The following is a 24,210-nucleotide window of genomic DNA, read 5'->3' as shown; positions in this document are numbered from 1 at the left end:
CTTTCATATTGTTCACTGCTCTCTTCCTGTAACAGACAACAGTGCCCAACAAATGTCTTGTGGAGTAAATGAATGAATGAAGAATATATGGGAAAAATATTTTAAAATTTTTAAAAAGAGAAAAACAGATGAAGAGTGAGAGATGGATTGACAGAATAGTAGATGACATAATGAATTATTAAATAGAGAATAATAGTGAAAGAGGGGTTAATGGGTAAACAAATGAGTAATAAATAATTGAATGAAGTCCTTTGGACCCCAGGGATCCAGTAGAAAAAGAGACTAAGAGAGTGAGAAAAAATTTAAGGTACAAGGTAAGAATGGCATTGATAACATCCAGGTTTTATTGCTTTGCCAAGACTGCCTCACTTCAGACATATCACCATGAGCTCTGGTGATTATAAAAGCTGGAGGAAACTTTGAGGGCTACTCTCAAGTTTGGACAACCACAAGTAAGCAGCATTCAGGTTGGAGAACTAGAAGGCATGGAAGTAGGAGGGAGCTTGGCTGCTGCAGGGGTTGCAAAGCCCATTAATCAAAAATATCCCTGGAGAACATCACCAAAATGAGTTCAGGGAGAACAGGATAAAGCCTGTACTGTGGTGTTTCTTTCCATGACATTGGCAGATTTTCCTCTGGGAATTTTCTTATGAAATGCTGTGAAAGTGATGAGTTTTCTTGCAAGCAAAATGGTGCACCCCCACCTTTCTTTGTTTTTGGTAGAATTAAAGTGCTATTTCGTTATAAGTTATCATAGTGAACAAAAAATGCTCATCTTTGAGCTTCATCGCCTGTGCTCCCGTGATGCTCACTCCTGACACCCCTCTCTCTTACCCTCTGTTGAATGGGAACCAATCAATTAACACCAGTCTTTAGCTCTGAAATAGTATTGTTTTTCCACTAGTGCTCTTTTTCCTGGAAAGCTTTTGTTTGTATATGTCTATCTCCCTCTTGCAGAGGGATTAGCTACTTGCCTTAACTCTCTATAATAAGATCAGTGTGAGGCACTTCAGTTGCTCCCCAAGGCGGGGTAGAGATGAGACAAGCTATGGGACAATGCATTTGATCTTTTGTTCTTGGACTAATTGCAAATCCAATGATGTGAATGTTTCATTTCTTGGAGGCCTGCCCTACAGAATCACTCATATTGAGCTCTTAAAAGAATCCTGCTAATCCTACAGAATCTTAGATATACCCAAATTAGTTGTGAGGGATAGTTTCACTCTGACATCAGTGTGCCTTATGGATGGATGGGAATGTTTGTGTTAAATAAATCTGTAGCGTGAACTGGGGTAGAACCAGAGAAGTAATATTTTACTTAAAAAAAAATACTGACTTGAAAGGCTGGCATAGTATATTTATGAATCTGCTTCACTCAAGCCCTGAGCCATTTCTTCATGTGTTCAAGCCTCATTGAGTGTAACACGTGTTAGCACAATGCTGGGTGCCAGGCACAGCATTAACATCTTAGGAATTCACAATTCGAAGGGAGAAATCAGCAACAGCATGAAACATGGGGAGAAAAATTACTTGAAAAATTTGCTTCTGAGTCCAGACACAGTTAATATTTATTCTGAAACATACCTCAGAAGAGAGTATGTCCGTTGTTATTTTTAACTGCTTTACTTACTTTTTTTGTTTTTTGGTTGCACCACGCAACCTGTGGGATCTTAGTTCCCCGACCAGTGATCAAACCCATGCCCCCTGCAGTGGAGTGCAGAGTCCTAACCACTGGGCTGCCAGGGAACTCATTTTTAACTGCTTTAGAAGGAAAGGCTGGTTAAGGTTCAAAAGCTTTAAAAGCTGTTACATGTGCTTGGGAGTGCTTTACAGCTGGACATACAAGCAGATGGGCTGTCCCACTGCCCAGGTGGTGTAGTTCTAAGACTGCTGTGAAGGCCTTCTTCCCCATGTGTCCCGACCAGAGTACCTGACATTCTTCTTCTAAGTCTTCAAAGACTTGTATTAAAATGCAGACACTTTCAGGAGCCAAACTCTATCAACAATATCATAGTCTATTATTTTAGTAATCTTCTTACAGTTTTGGCTAAGTGCTGTATCTAGTGTTGAGGCATCCCAGGTGGCACAGTGTTAAAAGAATCTGCCTGCCAATGCAGGAGATACAAGAGATGCAAGTTTGATCCCTGGGTCAGGAAGATCCCTTGGAGGAGGAAATGGCGATGCACTCTAGTATTCTTGCCTGGAAAATCCCATGGACAGAGGAACCTGGCAGCTACAGTCCATGGGGTTGCAAAGAGTCAGACACGACTGAGCATGCACGCATGCACATTTAGTATTGCAGGTAGTTTTTGAAGGATGCCTGAGGTCAGAAATGACAGAGCACAAGGTGTGAGCTTTGGCTTGCTGTATAGTGTTAAGAACTCATCACGTAGAAGGTATTCAGTATCTTATTATACAGGACACATCCTAAGAATACAAATCATCCCTCTGAGAGGGCTTGGAAGAAACAAAAGACACAGTACGTGGCTATAGAGAGACTGTGTTCTCTTGGGAAAAATAATGCTTCCCTTTATGAATATTTAATCCCATGATTTCAAATAGCACCAGGCAGGGAGCAAATCCCAGTTCCAAGTACCAATAAAATGTGCGGTTAAGATTTGGGACAATGAGACCCACTGCCATTGGGCTGATAGGCAAGCAGCACCACAAGGGAGGTGAGATTTGGACCAGGCTTGGCGGTGAGAGCGAGCTTGTGGGTCAAGAGAGCATAGCCAACATTTGAGGGAGGGGTTGGGGGTAGGTTGGCGGGGACCGCAGAGAGGGGCAGGGAGCCAGGTTTGGCACGAAGGTCAGTGGGCAGGAGGAGTGGGACGGTACAGGGGGTGGATGGTGGAGAATCTCCAATTCCTTCCTGAGGATCCCAGAAAGGTAACGAGCAGGAGAGGGATGTGACCAAAGTCTGTTTCAGACCATTCTAGCTTAGAGGTGGAATGCCAAAAGGATTAGGAGAGTGGAACTTTGGTGTCCGGAGGTCGAATGTGAGGCTTATACAGATGACAGGGAGGGGTCAGGAGGGGTGGAAAGGAAGTGACAGATATGAGAGTCACTGGGAAGTTAGAATCGCCCCGTCTTCATTCCAGCTCTCTTGCCATAAACCACGGCTTTACTGATTTGAGGAATCAGTGGAGTGGAGCCCAGCCATTCCAGTGCCTGTCTCTGGAGTCAGGGTCAGACACCTGGTTCACCTTCCCAGCTCTTTCACTAACTTAACCTCTCCAAGCCTCCATTTTCTCGCTAGTAAAATGGGGAGAAGTGTACATACCGCACAGGGATGTTGCAAAGGTCAACTGAGAATCAGATGGTTGCTGTGTTGATAGTTGCCCAGTCAAAGACAGGCAAACAAAACGTTGTTGTATTCCTTGAGGGAAACAAAGCCGGAGCTTAATTGAGGAAGTAGCTGCATTTTTCAGAAGCATTTTGAGGCATCAAACTCTTGTTTTAATTTTTTCTGGTTAGGCAGACTTGTGAACTGTAGTTAACTAAGTGTCCCACCCTCATCCCGTTTTCTGCTTATCCCGACCACCAGAGAACCCAGTGAATACTGTATGTTTCTGGTAGTTCCGTGTCTGATCATGTGCACCAAATGCCTCATTTCTGCCTCTCTTTTGCTTTCTGAAGAGCAGGAACAAAGACATCTTGTTTAAAACCTAAATAATGTGCCTCGTTGTAGTTTGGCAAACCACAGATTGAAAAGAAAAAAAAAAAAAAACTGGTCACCTGTGTGTGCTGCTGCCTCCCTAGCACTGGCTCATTTGGCCTTCAGTTGTTCAGCCACTCACTCACCAGCTGTGTCCCAGACACTGTACACGGTATTGGAGGGACAGAACAAGGGCCAAGATGCTCTTGAGGGGTCTCCCCGGTTACTGTGAGAGAGAAGATACATAGGCACGGAGTGAGGTTGCATTGCTCCTCATATGGTCACATGAAATCCATAGCTGCATAGGGTTTGGTAAGAGAGAGGTTGGTTTTGTCCCTGGGCAGGCGGGGACCACGTGATGTACAGCGTGGGCGGTTGGGGTGGTGGCTGGGGGTGTGCAGAAGTGGGGTTTCCAGGGAGCAGAGGAAGGAGGCTGTAGAGACGCTGCTTGTCCTTCATTCTTGGGGAGAGGGAGTGGGAAGGGAGGAAGATGGCAGGAGAGAAGGGCGGCATTTTCTCAGGTCCTGCAGTTATGCGACTGATTTATATACTAGTTGCAAGTGTTTGTTACTCAGTCGTGTGTGACTCTCTGTGACCCCACAGACTGTAGTCCTCCAGGCTCCTCTGTCCATGGGATTCTCCAGGGAAGAATACTGGAGTGGGTTGCCATTCCCTTCTCCAGGGGATGTTCCCAACCCAGGGATCAAAACTGGGGTCTCCTGCTTTGCAGGCAGATTCTTTACTGTCTGAGCTAAGGGAGATGATACAAAGCACTCTGAGAAAATGAACATGGCATCTGCTATAAGCTTCCTCATATCGCTCACTGGTCTTCTTAAAGTGACCCTCAAGAGACATGGCTTTCTAGTCCTGAGCTCTGGGCTGCTTTTATTGTGAGTTCTGTCGATGACCAGGGTCCTTTTTTCCTGTTGGCTGATAGATAACTTGATTCATGTTTGTGCTTACCTCTTGCAAGAATAGAGGCCGCCTGCCATGTGTTTTGATATTAGCCTTAATTCTGGCTCCATTGTAAGTTCTCACCCTTGTTCCCTGCTCTTTCCCTCCTCATCCTGCCCACGCCCCCCCCCCACCCCCAACTTTCTCATATCCCTGTGTCAGGCTGTGTTCCACATACATCTGCCTCATCTGCTGAAATTCCTTTCTGCAACAGTGAGGAGGGTAACAAAAGGAAGCATGGCTTCCTCAAGTGTTCAGCCTGTTCCTGGAACTACCTCTCCATAGAAACATCGGTCCAAGTGCAGAGGGAAGGAAAGGAAATTAAGCGGCAAGAACATCCAGCCCACGAGTTTAGAGACAGCAATCTTGGGCAAGACTCTCTGGCCGTGGGGCAAAGTGCTCCCCTTCCCCACCCCCAGTTCCTTAGCTTCCTGGTGAAAAGCCAGCACCTTCTGAGGTATTTTTCCAAGTCCTTGACTCTGTGATGCCACTAGGAGTTTAACCAGGGTGGAGTTTAACGAGGCACCGTGCTTTCAAGCAATAGTGACCTCACCTCTTATGCCTTGAGCCGGGGCCCCTGGAGCAGGAAGTCTGAGCAGGCGGTTTTCCTCCCTTTCCAAGGCCACTGTGACCTTCTTTGTCCTTCTTACTCAGTCACCAAGGGTTTGATGTCCTTCTTACTCAGTCACCATTCATGCGCACTGTACTCTCACCCCAGGGCTGCCCGGTCCCTGGGATAGGGAACCAGGGTCTGCAGAGTCCTCCTCTCCTCTCTGGGCCAGCTGTAGGCTCCTAACCTCCCACCATCCTCTGACTGCTCTCCTGTCCTCATCCTCTTGTATTTGAACGAGAACTCACCTGGCCAGCCTGGAGAGTCGGGGAAGATTCCCAGGAAGGTGCTCCCATCCACCATCCTCCCAGCACAGCATCTCCGTCTGCTGTTTCTGCTGTGTCATTGCCCGACTACTTGTCTCACCTGAGTCTTTTCTTCAGCTGTTTTTCTTTTTTAAAATGCTGATTTATTTGGCTGTGTCAGATCTTAGTTGTGGCACCCAGGATCTTTGTTGCATTGGGGCGGATCTTTTGTGACGGTGCCCGGACTCTCTAGTTGTGGCCTCTGGGCTCAGTAGCTGTGTGGCATCCAGGATCTTAGTTCCTTCACCAGGGATCGAACCCGTGTCCCCTGCATTGCAAGGCAGAGTCTTAACCACTGGACCACCGGGGAAGTCCCACTTTGAGCTATTTTCTACCTGAGTTAGAGTAAGCAGTGCCATTCTAGTCCTGGACCAGAGAATCTCTAAAACACTTTGGGGCCTTATTTCAGCAAGGGTGTTCCCTCTTGAGAACAATTTGCTCAATTTCTAGTCTGCATCTGATGTGAGGTCCCGACTTTGAGATGAGTTTATTTGTACAAATTTCAACCGTGAACCTCCTATGTGCCTGGCACGGTGATAAAATCTTCAAGGCTTCTGATGGATGGTTTTGCCTTGTCTCAGGCCTGCCTGTCTTTCATTCCTGTTTTCCCATTGCCTTTGCTTCACTGCTTAATCATCTCTCAGCTCCAACTCCCTCTTCCTTCCTGGCAGTTTGATTTTACAAACTTCCTCTTCTATCCTGCCTTAATAGCTTCTGGCTTCAGAGGCATGATTTATGCTTCCTCAAAGGGTAAGGTTTTATTCTCTGAATTATTGTTTCTTTTGCAGTTCCAGCGTGGTAAATCCAGCATCCACCATGATTGATGCATCCCGGGAAAACACAAGGAAGTCAGCTATATCTCCAGCCAAGGTAGATTGAACTTGGACTTTGAAAAGCTCATTTGGGGTCAGAATGCTGTTCTCTCACTTTATCAAAGCACCATGAAAAAGAGAAATCTGTAGTACTTTTTTCCCACCAAATATAGATAATTTTTACTATTTAATATAGGAAATCACTCTTTTGATGGACCTAAATTTTTTACCCTAAAGAATAAAAAGTCTGACACTATTGGCGGCTGCTTCTTTTAAGCATATGGCATGTGGCTGGTTAGTTCCATGACAGTCCTTATTCCTGTTCATGGCTTCCTGAATCCCTGTTAGAAGTCTGCTTGTGGGAGAGGGTTCTCGATTTATGAAACTACAGATAGTAAACATTGGTTTTCAGTCTTATATTCATAAAGAAAAATACTTGGAGTGGGGATAACTTAGCTCAGGATTAACATATACACATTACTATATATAAAATAGATAACCTATAGCACAAGGAACTATACTCAATATTTTATAATAACCTATAAGGGAAAAGAATCTGAAATATATATATATATAACTGAATCACTTTGCTTATACCTGAAACTAACACAACATTGTAAATCAAGTATACTTCAGTTGAAAAACAGAACTCTATTTATTGATATGCTTTCTGACATTAGAATTAATGATCATATTAGTGACTATGAAGCACTTCAAGATACCTTTTAAATCCTTATAGGAAAAGTCAGTTACAATTATATTTAGTACGACTTGAACCGATCACAGTGAGTCTCCTACGATAGAAAGAGTGCTGGTGTGAATCTGCCCTAATTAGAGCCTCTGGTTTACCCTGACCTGTGACCACCTCTTTGATGTGTTCAGGCCCAGGTTTTCTCGCCTCTGTGAAAATCTCACCTCTGTGAGATTAGATTTGAATGCCTGGTCTGGTTTAACTTTGTAAGACTCTGGAATTGAGTACATTTTACACAGTTTTGTTCTGATTTTTTTTTTTTTGGCATGACATATATATGGTGATTCTTTGCTGACCGGATTAACTAGGACCATCATTTTTCAAACATGCCAGATAGAGTTTACTGGATAAAACTATTAACTATTGCATATAATAAGCACTTGCTGACACAAAGTTGCTGTTATGACATTTAAAATGAATTTAATAAACAATATTTTTCCCCAGCAAAGGAAGAATCCGTTTAATAGCTCCATGTTGCCAGAAGATCACTTATCTCAACAAACCAAAAATGAACAGTCAAAAAATGGAAAGACTGGTTTCTTTCAGACTTCAAAAGAGGGTAAATATTATTTTTATTGAGCTAGATATTTTTATCTTTGTTATCTGTGGACTAAGGGAAATTCTCAGAGTTCCTTAAACTAAAATAGCTTTCAAGAGAAAGTGAAAAATTGTGATGGTTTTCTTATTCTTCTACTATACTCACCATTTTCCTGCCTGAGGAAAGGAAGCAGAAATTTTAGAAGCGGGAAGTTCATGCATTCCAGGCTCAGAGGTAACACTTGTGTGACCTCCATGCCTTGGGTTCCCCCTCATTGGCCTGGGAAATTTTTTGACCAGAGGCATTCAGTCATTCACTGAACACTATTTATTGGATGTCTACGGAGAAGGCAATGGCACCCCACTCCAGTACTCTTGCCTGGAAAATCCCATGGACGGAGGAGCCTGGTAGGCTACAGTCCATGGGGTCGCTAAGAGTCGGACACGACTGAGCGACTTCACTTTCATTTTTCCCTTTCATGCACTGGAGAAAGAAATGGCAACCCACTTCAGTATTCTTGCCTGGAGAATCCTAGGGACGGTGGAGCCTGGTGAGCTGCCGTCTATGGGGTCGCACAGAGTCAGACACGACTGAAGCGACTTAGCATAGCATAGCATAGCACTGTGCAGACACAGTTCTCTGTTTAAAATTAAAAGTGTTTGCCTTTAGACCACTTGACAATGTTGCAATCCTCTAATCTGTAATTATCAGCTCAGTCTCCCAGGAGCATTTGATTAGATTTGTTGCTGAACTGATTGAAGTCTGCCTCTTACAGAATTCTACCATTCTTACATTCTATTAAGAAGAAACATTAGACAATTTAATCTCTTCAAAATCAACTGTAAGAAGATTCCACAGGCATTAAAGACTGGACAAGGGGTAGAAAATTAATTTGTAATTGTTATTGTTCAGTTGCTAAATTGTGTCCAACTCTGTGACCCCCCATGGACTATAGACCACAGAAAATTAACAATTAAACACTAGGAGTTTCAATTACACTGTTTTATTTTTATTTTATTTTTTTTAATGAACTGTTAAAGTTTTATTTATTTTTTTTTTAAATTTTTTTTTAAATTTTAGTTGGGGGCTAATTACTTTACAATATTGTAATAGTTTTTGCCATACATTGACATGAATCAGCCATGGGTTTACATGTGTTCTCCTTCCTGGACCCCCCACCCACCTCCCTCCCCATCCCATCCCTCTGGGTCATCCCATTGCCCCGGCCCTGAGCCTTTGTCTCATGCATTGAACATGGAATGGTGTTCTGTTTCACATATGATAATATACATGTTTCGATGCTATTCTCCCAGAACGTCCCACCCTCACCTTCTCCCTCAGAGTCCATAAAATTGTTCTATGCATCTGTGTCTCTTATTCTGTCTCACATATAGGGTTATTGTTACCATCTCTCAAATTCCATATATATGCATTAGTATACTGTATTGGTGTTTTTCTTTCTGGCTTACTTCACTCTATATAATGGGCTCCAGTTTCATCCATCTCAATAGAACTGATACAAATGTATTTTTTTTAATGGCCGAGTACTATTCCATTGTGTATATGTACCACAGCTTCCTTATCCATTCTTCTGCTGATGGACATCTAGGTTGCTTCCATGTCCTGGCTATTGTAAACAGTGCTGCGATGAACATTGGGGTACACGCGTCTCTTTCAATTCTGGTTTCTTCGGTGTGTATGCCCAGCAGTGGGATTGCTGGGTTATATGGCAGTTCTATTTCCAGTTTTTTAAGGAATCTCCACACTGTTCTCCATAGTGGCTGTACTAGTTTGCATTCCCACCAACAGTGTAAGAGGGTTCCCTTTTCTCCACACCCTCTCCAGCATTTATTGCTTGTAGACTTTTGGATAGCAGCCATTCTGACTGGTGTGAAATGATACCTCATTGTGGTTTTGATTTGCATTTCTCTAATAATGAGCGATGTTGAGCATCTTTTCATGTGTTTGTTAGCCATCTGTATGTCTTCTTTGGAGAAATGTCTGTTTAGTTCTTTGGTCCACTTTTTGATTGGGTCGTTTATTTTTCTGGAATTCAGCTGCAGAAGTTGCTTGTATATTTTTGAGATTAATTGTTTGTCTGTTGCTTCATTTGCTATTATTTTCTCCCATTCTGAAGGCTGTCTTTTCACCTTGCTTATAGTTTCCTTTGTTGTGCAAAAGCTTTTAATTTTAATTAGGTCCCATTTGTTTATTTTTGCTTTTATTTCCAATATTCTGGGAGGTGGGTCATGGAGGATCCTGCTGTGATTTATGTCGGAGAGTGTTTTGCCTATGTTTTCCTCTAGGAGTTTTATAGTTTCTGGTCTTACGTTTAGATCTTTAATCCATTTTGAGTTTATTTTTGTGTATGGTGTTAGGAAGTCTTCTAGTTTCATTCTTTTACAAGTGGTTGACCAGTTTTCCCAGCACCACTTGTTAAAGAGATTGTCTTTTCTCCATTGTATATTCTTGCCTCCTTTGTCGAAGATAAGGTGTCCATAGGTGCGTGGGTTTATCTCTGGGCTTTCTATTTTGTTCCATTGATCTACATTTCTATCTTTGTGCCAGTACCATACTGTCTTGATGACTGTGGCTTTGTAGTAGAGCCTGAAGTCAGGCAGGTTGATTCCTCCAGTTCCATTCTTCTTCCTCAAGATTGCTTTGGCTATTCGAGGTTTCTTATATTTCCATACAAATTGTGAGATGATTTGTTCTAGTTCTGTGAAAAATACCATTGATAGCTCCATAGGGATTGCATTGAATCTATAGATTGCTTTGGGTAGTATACTCATTTTCACTATATTAATTCTTCCAATCCATGAACACAGTATATTTCTCCATCTGTTTGTGTCCTCTTTGATTTCTTTCATCAGTGTTGTGTAGTTTTCTATATATAAGTCTTTTGTTTCTTCAGGTAGATATATTCCTAAGTATTTTATTCTTTTTGTTGCAATGGTGAATGGTATTGTTTCCTTAATTTCTCTTTCAGTTTTCTCATTATTGGAGTATAGGAATGCAAGGGATTTCTGTGTGTTAATTTTATATCCTGCAACTTTACTATATTCATTGATTAACTCTAGTAATTTTCAAGTAGAGTCTTTAGGGTTTTCTATGTAGAGGATCATGTCATCTGCAAACAGTGAGAGTTTTACTTCTTCTTTTCCTATCTGTATTCCTTTTATTTCTTTTTCAGCTCTGATTGCTGTGGCCAAAACTTCCAAAACTATGTTGAATAGTAGTGGTGAAAGTGGGCATCCTTGCCTTGTTCCTGACTTTAGGGGAAATGCTTTCAATTTTTCACCATTGAGGATAATGTTTGCTGTGGGTTTGTCATATATAGCTTTTATTATGTTGAGGTATGTTCCTTCTATTCCTGCTTTCTGGAGGGTTTTTATCATAAATGGATGCTGAATTTTGTCAAAGGCTTTTTCTGCATCTATTGAGATAACCATATGGTTTTTTTCTTTCAATTTGTTAATGTGGTGTATTACATTGATCGATTTGCGGATGTTAAAAAAACCTTGCATTCCTGGGATAAAGCCCACTTGGTCATGATGTATGATATTTTTAATATGATGTTGGATTCTGTTTGCTAGAATTTTATTAAGTATTTTTGCATCTATGTTCATCAGTGATATTGGCCTGTAGTTTTCCTTTTTTGTGACATCTTTGTCTGGTTTTGGAATTAGGGTGATGGTGGCCTCATAGAATGAGTTTGGAAGTTTACCATCTTCTGCAATTTTCTGGAAGAGTTTGAGTAGGATGGGTGTTAGCTCTTCTCTAAAGTTTTGGTAGAATTCCGCTGTGAAGCCGTCTGGTCCTGGGCTTTTGTTTGCTGGAAGATTTCTGATTACAGTTTCAATTTCCGTGCTTGTGATGGGTCTGTTAAGATCTTCTATTTCTTCGTGGTTCAGTTTTGGAAAGTTATACTTTTCTAAGAATTTGTCCATTTCTTCCAAGTTGTCCATTTTATTGGCATATAGCTGTTGGTAGTAGTCTCTTATGATCCTTTGTATTTCTGTGGAGTCTGTTGTGATCTCTCCATTTTCATTTCTAATTTTGTTGATCTGATTCTTCTCCCTTTGTTTCTTGATGAGTCTGGCTAATGGCTTGTCAATTTTGTTTATCTTCTCGAAAAACCAGCTTTTAGTTTTGTTGATTTTTGCTATGGTCTCTTTTGTTTCTTTTGCATTTATTTCTGCCCTAATTTTTAAGATTTCTTTCCTTCTACTGACCCTGGGGTTCTTCATTTCTTCCTTCTCTAGTTGCTTTAGGTGTAGAGTTAGTTGATTTATTTGATTTTTTTCTTGTTTCTTTAGGTACGCCTGTAATGCTATGAACCTTCCCCTTAGCATTGCTTTTACAGTGTCCCATTGGTTTTGGGTTGTCGTGTTTTCATTTTCATTCGTTTCTATGCATAATTTGATTTCTTTTTTGATTTCTTCTGTGATTTGTTGGTTATTCAGAAGCGTGTTGTTTAGCCTCCATATGTTGGAATTTTTAATAGTTTTTTTCCTGTAATTGAGGTCTAATCTTACTGCATTGTGGTCAGAGAAGATGGCTGGGATGATTTCAATTTTTTTGAATTTACCAAGGCTAGATTTGTGGCCCAGGATGTCATCTATCCTGGAGAAAGTTCCGTGTGCACTTGAGAAAAAGGTAAAATTGATTGTTTTGGGGTGGAAAGTCCTGTAAATATCAATTAAATCTAATTTGTCTATTGTATCATTTAAAGTTTGTGTTTCCTTGTTAATTTTCTGTTTAGTTGATCTATCCATATGCGTGAGTGGAGTATTAAAGTCTCCCACTATTATTGTGTTATTGTTAATTTCCCCTTTCATACTTGTTAGTATTTGCCTTATATATTGTGGTGCTCCTATGTTGGGTGCATATATATTTATGATTCTTACGTCTTCTTCTTGGATTGATCCTTTGATCTTTATGTAGTGTCCTTCTTTGTCCCTTTTCACAGCCTTTATTTTAAAGTCTATTTTATCTGAAATGAGTATTGCGACTCCTGCTTTCTTTTGGTCTCCGTTTGCATGAAATATGTTTTTCCATCCCTTCACTTTCAGCCTGTGTGTGTCCCTAGTTTTGAGGGTGGGTCTCTTGTAGACAGCATATATAGGGGTCTTGCTTTTGTATGCATTCAGCCAGCCTTTGTCTTTTGGTTGGGGCATTCAACCCATTTACATTTAAGGTAATTATTGATAAGTATGATCCTGTTGCCATTTACTTTGTTGTTTTGAGTTCGTGTTGAAACATCCTTTCTGTGTTTCCTGTTTAGAGAAGATCCTTTAGCATTTGCTGGAGAGATGGTTTGGTGGTGCTGAATTCCCTCAGCTCTTGCTTGTCTGTAAAGCTTTTGAATTCTCCTTCATATCTGAATGAGATCCTTGCTGGGTACAGTAATCTGGGTTGTAGATTATTCTCTTTCATTACTTTAAGTATGTCCTGCCATTCCCTTCTAGCCTGAAGAGTTTCTATTGAAAGATCAGCTGTTATCCTTATGGGGATCCCCTTGTGTGTTATTTGTTGTTTTTCCCTTGCTGCTTTTAATATTTGTTCTTTGTGTTTGATCTTTGTTAATTTGATTAATATGTGTCTTGGGGTGTTTCGCCTTGGGTTTATCCTGTTTGGAACTCTCGGGGTTTCTTGGACTTCTGTGACTATTTCTTTCCTCATTTTAGGGAAATTTTCAACTATTATCTCCTCGAGTATTTTTTCATGGCCTTTCCTTTTATCTTCTTCTTCTGGGACGCCTATGATTCGAATGTTGGGGTGTTTCATATTGTCCCAGACGTCCCTGAGGTTTTCCTCATTTCTTTTGATTCTTTTTTCTTTTTTCCTCTCTGCTTCGTTTATTTCCATCATTCTATCTTCTACCTCACTTATCCTATCTTCTGCCTCCGATATTCTACTGTTGGTTCCCTCCAGAGTGTCTTTTATCTCCTTTATTTCATTATTCATTATATATTGACTCCTTTTTATTTCTTCTAAGTCCTTGATAAACATTTCTTGCATCTTCTGAATCCTTGTCTCCAGGCTATATATCTGTAACTCCATTTTGCTTTCAAGATTTTGGATCATTTTTATTATCATTATTCTAAATTCTTTTTCAGATAGATTCCCTATCTCCTCCTCTTTTGTTTGGTTTGGTGGGCATTTCTCATTTTCCTTTCCTTGCTGAGTATTTCTCTGCCTTTTCATCTTGTTTAGATTGCTGTGTTAGGCGTGGCCCTTCTGTATTCTGGTAGTATGAAGTTCCTCTTTATTGTGGAGTTTCCTCACTGTGGGTGGGGTTGGACAGGTGGCTTGTCAAGGCTTCCTGATTGGGGGAGCTTGTGTCGGTGTTCTGGTGGGTGCAGCTGGATTTCTGCTCTCTAGAGTGCAATGGAGTGACCAGTATTAATTTTTGAGATGTCTATGGATTTGGTGTGCCTCTGGGCAGCCTGTATATTGATGCTCAGGGCTATGTTCCTGCGTTGCTGGAGAATTTGCGTGGTATGTCTTGCTCTGGAACTTATTGGCTCTTGGGTGGAGCTTGGTTTCAGTGTATATGTGGAGGCTGTTGGATGGTCTCTTATTAATTAATGTTTCTCCTGGCTTTCAGTCTTATTCTTGCAGTAGCCTCAAGACTTCTCCATCCATACAGCATCAATAATAAAACATTTAGGTTAATGGTGAAAAGATTCTCCACAGTGAGGGATACCCAGAAAGGTTCACTGAGTTACATGGAGAGATGATGTGGGGGGCGGGGTTGAGGTGACCAGGAGGGGAAGAGTGGGATTCAAATGTGGAGAGAGCAGTCTAGCCAGCAAGCACTTCCCTCTGTGCTCTCCACAGTCTGGAACCCTCAGAGTGGTTCACAGAGATACATAGAGAGGGGGGAGGAAGGTAATAGAGGTGAGCATGAGTAGAAAGGGAGGAATCAAGAGGGGAGAGAGAGATCTGGGCAGTATCCTCTTCCTGAAGTGTTCTCCGGTACCCAGAACACCCTCAGAGATTCACAGAATTTGGTTGAGCAAAGAAGGAGGAGGGTGGGAAATAGAGATTCCCTGGGGGAGAAGAAAGAGCATCAATAGGGGGAGAGAGTAATCAGGCCAGTGATCACACTCCTGAGTAAAAATGGGTCCTAAAGATTGGGTTCTTAAACGTACAAAATTGATATCAAATATGTAAAACAAAGATTAAAAATCTAGAATAGAGGTTAGACTCTTATAAAACTTACAATATAAAAATAAAAGAAAAAAGGAAACAGTGTAAAAAGAAAAAAAACAGTAAAACAGTAAAAAAAAGAAACAGTAGAAAAAGTAAAACAGGAAAAAAACAGTAAAAAAAGAAAACACAAAAGGTATAAGATATATGTATGCAGTTTGCTTCAAAAATAGGGTTTTTTTTTTGCAAGTTAATAGTGGGTTATGAAAATGAAAGTTAAAGGTGTAATAGAGGACTTGAAGAAAAAGGAAAGAAGAGAAAAAAAAATTTTTTTTTATTTAAAAAAAAAATTAAAAAAAATAATAATAATAGTAAAAAAATATATATCCCGGGCTTTCTCTGGAGCTGTTGTGAGCAGTGTGGGGTCTGCTCAGTTTCAGATAGATCCTTGTTCCTGCTTATACTTTTCAAGATCTATAGGTCCTTTTCAATGCAGTCGGTATTAACTACAGGGATTTTAATCTGTTGGCCTGTCACTTCCAAAGCGCTTCCCTCTGTTTATTTGGCTTCTGTTTGGAGATCTCTTCAGTATCTAATTTCCGCCCTGCAACAAAGGGGTGGAGGTTGTCTCTTTAGGTTCGCTTGTTCAATCGTGCTGTGGGGAGGAAGGAACACTGCAAACCTGGCGTGTGTGTGGTGAGCTCGCAGTGTCTCGGCCGCACTGGGTTTGCCCCCGCTCACGCCGTGTGTGCTTTCCCCATCTACCCTGCTCAGGCTTCAGGTTACTCAGCTGGGGAGTGGGCCGGGGAGTGGGCCCTGAGCTGCGTGCACTTCCCAGGTCTAAGCCGCTCAGGTTCAGGCTCCCGGTTACTCCACAAAGGCGCAGACTCGGTTTCGCCCACGGCTTGTGCTGTTCCTGGTCGGAGCTGCTCAGGCGGCCAGGAGTTTGGCGAGCGCGCTCTCCCCTGTTGGGGCGGTGCGGCTTATCACCTCCCTGGTCCCCGCCTCGGTTTACGGGCGCGCCCGGCTCCGGTGTGCTTTGTGTCGGTTCTGGGGAGCTGGCTTCTGGCTGCGACCCTCCCGGCGGCTGTCGACCCTCCGGGATCTCAGGCAGTCTTTGCTTAGAAACTGGGAGCCTGTTTGCAGTTTGGTAGGGGGTGCCCTCTCTGGGGCCGAGTTTGCCCCTTTCCAGCTCTGGGTGGCCCCGCCTGCCCGCTGTGTCCGGCGGGGGATGGGGCGGTCCGCAGCCGGCTAGCTCTCCTCTGGTATCGCTCAGTCCTTTGTTCTGTGAGCGGGCCGGCAGTGCCTTAGAGTTGGGCTTTTCGCGGGATAGTTCTCTCTCTCTGGCTGTCCCACAGTTTAGGTTACTATCTCACGTTAGCTCCCTCAGATTGCCCTCAGGGCACTCGGGCCCGGTCCTTACCCTAGGCAGTGCTGCCCGCTCCTCTCCGTTCAGCCCCCACTTGCTGGTGGCGGATGATGCGAGCGTCTGGGGTTCTCTGCTGGGAGTTGCTTTAGGCACGTAATCTGTGGGTTTTATTTATTTTTTTCTCCCAGTTACGTTGCCCTCCGAGATAAGAAATCTTCCCCCACACCCGCCGGTGAGAGGGTTTCCTGGTGCTTGGAAATTTCTCCTCTTTTATGACTCCCTCCCCGAGACGGGTCTCCGTCCCTAACTCTTTTGTCTCTCTTTTTATCTTTTATAATTTCTCCTACCTCTTTTGAAGATAATGCGCTGTCTTTGTGGATGCCTGACGTCGTCTGCCAGCCTTCAGAAGTAGTTTTGTGAAGTTTGCTCAGCGTTCAGATGTTCTTTCGATAAATTTGTGGAGGAGAGAGTGGTCTCCCCATCCTATTCCTCCGCCATCTTAGCCCCGCCTCCTCAATTACACTGTTTTAATATTAGTGTATTTTATCCTCTCCATTGGATACACTTTATGTAGCATAAAATATTTTATAGAAAAGAAGTCACTGGAACATGTTACCTGTTTTGTTTTTTTTTTAACTTAACTTTTTGTCAAACTTAATTTTTATTTTAGGTGTTGAAATTTTCTTTTTAGAAAAATGAGCTCATTTTTCTGGTTTCCATACATGAATTTTTTCAAGTGACTTTTGTATTTTTTCTTTACTCTCCTCAAGGAGTTTTTGAAATTTCTTAAAAAAAATTTTTTTTCTATTGAGTATAAAATACCACAAAGTGTGTATATAAAGCATAGCCATATTAAATTCAGTGAAGTTCATGCATGAATTTTTTAAAGAGTTTTTAATTAGGTCTGTACTTAACCTTCATGCTTTATTGCCTTTTAATATTTGAGCATTTTTGCTAAATGTAGATTAAGTTTATGATAGGTGTTTTAAATTAATGCATTACTCTCCATTTGGTATATCATCTGATATGTTTTACTTTTCAGGGGAGTTGTCAGAGTCCAAAGAAGACTCATCTATCCTGGATATTTCAAGCGAAAAGTTAAAGAAACCAAAGCAGACTCTTCCAGGTCCTGAGAATGGGTCCCCAATCAAGGCTCCAGTCCCCAAAGCTAGGAAAATGGTCTACAAGTCCCAGGACTTAAAGCAAGATGATAACTGGCCTTTTCCTAGACAAAGGACAGACTCCCTGAACACAAGAGGGGCTCCCAGAGGGATCCTGAAACGCAATTCCAGTTCCAGTAGCACAGACTCAGAAACGGTGCGTTTTCATCAGAACTTTGAACCCAAAAGCAAGATTGTGTCCCCGGGCCTAACCATCCATGAGAGAATTTCTGAGAAGGAGCATTCTTTAGAAGACGACTCCCCCTCAAACTCGCTGGAGCCATTAAAGCATGTGAGATTCTCTGCCGTGAAGGATGAACTGCCACAGAGTCCAGGGCTGGTCCACGGCCGGGAAGTGGGAGAATTTAGTGTTTTAGAGTCCGATAGGTTGAAGAATGGAACAGAAGATGCAGGGCTCACAGATGAGGTTTGGAATGACCCTCAGCCTTCCCAGTACACAAACGGTTTGCCTTTTCAGTTATCAGCCTCAAGCCCAAGTCCATCAAATAATGAAACAAGTCAGCCAACGACTTCTGATTCCTTTCCAATTAATGAGCACCATTCTCCCAAAGAAGTTCTAACTACAAGAGCACAGTCCACTGAGAATTCACACACCATCAATGAACACAAAACTAGCTCATCAGAATTGTCTGAAAACCCTGCTGGTAAGAGATTCATCACTACCAGGCTATAAAAACTGACCCAGTGGGCTTGGGATGGCCAGGCTAGCCAGGCAGCCTGGTAGAAGCCCATGTTGCCTTCTAGGTATTCCAGCTAAAATTCAGGCAGAAGCCACTAGGGAATGTTTATGCCTCTTAATGGGTTTGCAGGTTGTCCTCAATCACCAATAACTAAAAGAACCAGAATAGCACACTTTCTGGCACATATTACACTTCATCCTAAACAAATGTAAGTGTATCAATTATTTAGTCAAACAAATTATAGTATTTTTTTAGTTAAATCAAGGTTTGTATACAGAGTGAGAATTAAACATATGCTAATACCTTTATATAGAGTAAATATATTATTATTCACCTAATGTAAATTTATTGATCCCATTTAACAAAACTTTGGTTTCTCTTTAATTTCAGGAGAACCTTCATTTTCTTAGCCTCAAAGGATGGGAAACTAGACTTTAAATTCTTACTAGGAAAAAGCTTCGTATTGATACCATGTCTTGCCCAGGGCCTTCATCCATTTGTCCCTAGACTTTAAATGCTCTGAAGGAAACTCTCCTTCAGTTGGTGTGAGTTGAGGGGCAATGAGAGTACTGATTTTTCTTGCTAGCTCATTGATTTAGCCCTCTCTTGAAGATCTTAGAGCTCTCAGAAGATGCCTCAAACTGCTTTCTGATACCCAAATGATTACTTCATAGTTCTTGTGTTTTAAAACAGAAGCAGTGGGGAAAACAATTTTATGTACTCTCTCTCATCTTCATTAAGTCTTAATCCAACCCTATGATAATTTCTATAGTCAGGAAAATATATAGTAGCAGAGTCAAGTTTCTAAATCATTTTTCTTCTCATCCCCTATTAGTCATTGTTGCGTTGACCCTGAGTCACTTTTGCTCAGTCCCACTCTTTCACACTTATTGAGATCAATCCACTTCTTAAAGACAAAGTGTCTCCATCACCCCTCTCCTTGGACATTTTAAATAATTTGAACAAGACAGAATTATTTTTAAAATAAATTTTAAAATTAACAGGTGCTTCTTCAAACATATAAAGGAACTCATTTTAAGGAAACTTCTAAAGTTTGAGTAAACACTAACAAATAATTAGATGATGCTTACTTAAATGTTTATCTAAAAGATGAAAAAGTCCTTTGGTAATATTTTCTTTTGGTATAATCCATAGAAAAAAATCGGTAAACCTTTCTTGTTTTTCAAAATGCGCCTGCTTTCTCATAGACTACCTTTATAATTTTCTGTTAGCTATTTATTTATGCTTTCTGATTTTTAAATCTCAACTTGCCATTAAATCTGGGAAGACAACATCTTCAGTAAACCCATTTTGATAGACAGACAGGTCTTCTGGTCTTGAAGCTTATAAACAAAGTTCTGCTTATTCACTAATGCCGTGTTTTCTCCCTGCATACCACAAAAATATGTACAAGTAAATGATGGAGCATAAAAAGAAAATCAGGACCAAAAATTGGTAAACTCTAATTGTGCAAATTATGAGCGTTTAACTTAGCTCTGAGCTTTAGGATAATCACTATCACTCTCATTTAAAAAAAAAATTTTATTGGAGTATAGTTACTTTACAATGTTGTGTTAGTTTCTACTGTACAGCATAGTGAATCAGCTATATATACACATATATCCCCTCCTTTTGGATCCCCTTCCTATTTAGGTCACTACAGAGCACTGAGTAGAGTTCCCTATGCTATACATTCCATTCTCATTAGTGATCTGTCTTACACATAGTAGTGTGTATACATCAGTCCCAAGCTCACACTTCATCCCACCCCTCCTTTCCCCTTAGTGACCATATATTTGGTCTGTATGTCTGTGTCTCTATTTCTGCTTTGTAAATACACACTCATTATTATACCAGAAGAAAACAAAAGAATTCCTTAAAGGAAACAAAAACATTACCTGGCATCAAGTTTTTTAAATAACTGTTCTTGTTTTTAAAGTAATACACTTGTATTTGAAAAGTGTAAAAACATTTGAAAAGAAATATGCACAAAATAGAACAATGATCATCTGTGATATCAACTATTGCTAATGTTTCATTGTAGGGCCTTTCAATAATTTTCAGGTATGGATAGCATTTGAATTATGTTTATACTGTCCAGACTTCTTTTTTCACTAACAGTATATTACAAGAATTTTTTTGCTCATTAGTCTTCCATTAAATGGCCTAACAGAACTCTTAAAGATCTCTCAAAGGAGCTTCACCATCACTGACATATTTTTAATAGTGTCATGTGTAGTTATGAAAGGAAACTATTATCCACTTTGTGCCAGTTATTGTATAAGCCTTTGTTGTTTTATATTTAGCCAGAGTTGATAATTAAAGAGAAAATTTTGCTAACTGACATCTCCTCTGGTGCACTTGAAATGTAGCCAACTTCATAAAAAATTCAGCTCACATGATTTTCAAGAACATATATATAGCTTAGCATTTATAAGGAAGAGCGAGAAATGCTGAAACACCCACATGTTAACTAAAGGGAAAGAATACCTGAGTTCCCTCATGTGCCTGTGCCTAAGGCTCAGAGAGGTCTCAGCCTGCTTTTTCGATAGCTTAGAAAGAACTTCAACGCCCTTCTCTAGCTTCCTAGCCATTGGGTAGCAAACATCAGGCAACAGGTAGAATTTGCATTCTCTGTCAGTCCTCATTTTACTTTGTCTCACAGAAACTTCCTCCAAAGTTGCAAATTATAGAAGGGGCGTAGGGGATTGTGGAAGAGCCCTCGAGACCATGGTCTGAAACTTCAGTATACAAAACAACCACTGAGATAGCCAGTAGGAAAGATTCCTGGGCCCCATCTTCAGAGATTCTGGCTCAGTGAGTCAGGATTAAGGCCCCAGGATGCAAATATCTTTATTGTGCCATTCTGATGGTTTGGAAGGAACTCCTTGTTTAATCTTCCTTGAATGATGTTTTCCTAACTCCTGAAATCGCGTAAGTCTTTGTTACTCAAAATTATTTTTGTTCTATTCGGTTTTCGTTTTGGCCACATTGCATAGTATGTGGGATCTTAGTTGTCTGACCAGGGATCAAACCCACATGCCTTGCATTAGAAACTTGGAGTCTTAACCACTGGAATGCCAGGAAAGTCCTGTGTTTCTCAAACTTGAGTATAAGCCCTCTCTAGGGTTTATGAGTAGGCCAGTAGATAATCAACAAGAGGTATCTTCCTGGAATGTCTGTTTTATGCAAACTTTGGGAAAAATTTGGATCAGAATATAAAATCTACTTGAATTTTTAGAATAAAACAGACACTTGTAAGAAATTCCCCTCATAATTTCAGGGGCCTGTATTTACCTTCCTTTACTGTTATAGGGCATCTTTGGTAGAATATCTTAATTAGGATGGTTTATATTATAACTCCTGATAAATGCTGATGTAAACAACTAATGGAGCAAATATAAATACAAAGTGCCTTTTTAAAAGATAATGTGATTGAATAACAATTCTTTAAGCGTTCTCTTTTCTTATTTAGAAAAGCATTTCTGTGTTGCAGATGAACTGTCTCGCACTGAGCCTGAGTCATCTCATGTGCCAGACTGCAGTTCTAGAGACCATCAGCAAGGTAAGCCCCCTCTACTCCAGGCCCTAAAAGCTAAGACCTCCTCACATTCTGGTCCATATGCCACTGAGATAAGGAAGACAACTGATGATTCCATATCTAAAGTCCTAGATTGGTTTAACCGAAGCTCTCATTCAGATGACAGTGTGGCATCTCTCCAATATCCCCAAGAAATAGAGCCCAAAGAAAAAACAGATTCCAAGTCACAGATTGCTGTTGCCTTGGTAACAGATGACACCAGTCAAGAAGGAAATGGTTTGAAGGCTCTACTATCCACCAAAGTTGAATTGACACCTGTCGGACCTGATTCAACCTTCCAGGTAGAGGAACATATGCTGCCTTCTGGAAATTGCCAAGATAACAATGTGCACATCAAACCCGGATCTATTAATTTGTTCCCACAAGGCAAGGAAAGTCCGGGCATGTTGCAACCATTTGAAATCTACAGTCCAAATCAAGAGAGTAAAACTAAAGACTATAGCCAAGGTTCCAAAAACCTAGGGAAAGCAGTTGGGGTACTTCTTCCAGCCAATAACTGTTCCTACAGTGTTCACAAAGAATCTCATGCAGAAGACCGAGTTCTAGGCAATATTAAGGGTGCTGGCAGCTTAGGTAAAGAAGAACCCAAGCTTCGTGTTTACGAAAAAATTACAAGAAAGTCAGAAATAAATTTTGACTCTTCCACAATTATCCAAGAGCCGAGTTTGAAAGCCCACATAAAGGCAGAGAATGAGAGCAAAGGAAGAGATACTTCCATCCTAAAATCTTCTTTAGAACCAGAGAATATTGAGTCACCACCTGGGGCTGCCAACAGCATATCTCCTTGGAAGAAGCTTGAGGTCCAGTTACCAGAAGCTGGTGAGGTTCCCCAGAACCGAGTACAAAGAGAGAAATACAAAAGAGTGAGTGACAGAATATCCTTTTGGGAAAGTACAAAAGCTGCTGTTCATAAAGAACCCACATCTCCATTCAGTCAGGAACGACCTTCTGCTAAATCATGTCAGCCTGTGACGTCCATGGACAGTTTACCTATGGGCCATGGTAAATGTAATACTCAAGTCACTGCCAAACAAGTAATCCTAGATAATGATGGCCAAGCAGCCCATGTGTCCATTTTTTATTCCTCAAAGAAACCTAAAGAGACCAGGCCCCAAATATCAGGTCCATCCAAAAATGATCCTTCAGCTGACCAGTCAGACACAGAGTCTCTCTTTCAGAATAAGACAACTGAGCCTGTAAAAAGATTACCAGTGACAGACAGTTTGAATTCTGGAAAGGACATTACTTTCCCACCATTGCATCACCCTTCAAATGTTGGGATTGAAATGCATACCTCTTTGGAGAAAGACAGATCTCTAATTGGTGAATGGAATCCCAACTTTAACGTGATGTCCTTACAAGAAAGAATGAATGAACCCAATACAGAACAAGTCTATAATCACTCTCAATTTGAGAATTTGAGAAGGTTTTGGGACTTAGGCACCAATCCAAACCGTCAAGATAATATTGAGAAGAATACTACCACAACAAGCCAAAAAAGTTCTGTGCTTTTTAATAGTCAGAAACACAAAGAATTCAGTGACGTGACATCATCAGGAAACAGTGCCCATGAGAGAGAGATGCTTCTAAGCCAGAAAGAAATTCCGGCAAGAGAGGAAATAGAGAAATTAAATTCAAAGGGCACACTCCAGGTGTTGCCAGATGACACCACATTTCCATGGAGACCACCCAGAAAGTCTACTCATCAGTTGCCAAGATATGAGTCATCAAAGGAAAACATGGGAAAAAATACAGAATGCTTTGTTACCCCAGTGTTCAAGGAAGAAAAGGATGACTCTGACCAAGAGCTTGAAGAGATTCAAGAATCCATAGTGAAAACAAGTGTTTCATCTAAAGACTACAAAGACACACTTAATGACAGCTTACAGAAGCTGCTTTCCGAAGCCTCATCACCAGTCCTCCAGCCTTCTGGTGGAAAAGTTCATGAAACACAAGTGTTTGAACCAGATGTTTCTGAAAATAGGACATGGCCTCAGGAGACAGATTTTGCTGATCCTGAGGAAGAAGCCAAAAGGCCTAACGAGATCATTAATGAGCATATAGACAAAACAGTAGCTCCTCCAAAGGCCTATTTGAACACTTTGACTGCTAGTCTGGACAAACGCCTGAAGGAAGCAACTGGAAGCCCACCCTCTGCCTTGCAAACCAAATATGAACCTACCACCACTGGGATCAGCTTTGAGTCTGAAGAGAGTAGTGTTGATGAAAACAGGATAGAGCGGAGTCAGAACATGTCAGCCGATGAGAGAGAGAAAATGGCTTCTTTTCCAGAGGGGTCAGAAACTTGGGGAACTAGCGCTGTCTCCCAGGAAGCTCAAAGTGGTGAGTGCCAGCTAAGCCCAGAGAACTTGTTTGAGACGGCTGCAGAAGGCTCTCATCCCCTGGATCAACCTTCCTATCACCACAGAAAGGGTTCTTCCAGGGATGTGGTCCACTCTCCCCAAGATATGCCTTCTCCCAGGGATGCCCATCCTTCTCCTCAGAATAAGACACTGCTTTCTCAAAGGGAAGTTTCAGAGACTATAGAAAAAGTTATTCTTCCACCTAGACCTGCATTGAATGATGTAAAAAG

At 41.2% G+C, this 24,210-nt stretch overlaps 1 protein-coding gene across 6 annotated transcripts in view; it reads left to right on the top strand.

Moving 5' to 3' along the window:
• Positions 1-24,210, top strand: part of SYTL2 (synaptotagmin like 2) — a 129,841-nt gene that overhangs the window by 75,246 nt on the left and 30,385 nt on the right. For 5 of the 6 annotated variants that reach the window (XM_081536941.1, XM_081536938.1, XM_081536940.1 and 2 more), the window contains exons 5-8: positions 6,316-6,397; positions 7,535-7,649; positions 17,198-17,980; positions 21,513-21,581. In XM_081536941.1, the coding sequence (XP_081393067.1) occupies positions 6,316-6,397; positions 7,535-7,649; positions 17,198-17,980; positions 21,513-21,581 (1,049 nt within the window). Of the gene's footprint in view, positions 1-6,315; positions 6,398-7,534; positions 7,650-17,197; positions 17,981-21,512; positions 23,961-24,210 lie in introns of all 6 variants that reach the window. The other variant, XM_081536935.1, reaches the window with a different exon arrangement.

This window comes from Giraffa tippelskirchi, chromosome 10 (assembly GCF_054371585.1).
Source record: "Giraffa tippelskirchi isolate mGirTip1 chromosome 10, T2T-mGirTip1v1.2.pri, whole genome shotgun sequence".
Taxonomy (NCBI): Eukaryota; Metazoa; Chordata; class Mammalia; order Artiodactyla; family Giraffidae; genus Giraffa; species Giraffa tippelskirchi.
Note: the sequence above shows the minus strand (reverse complement) of the source record. Positions and strands in the feature narration are given on the sequence as shown.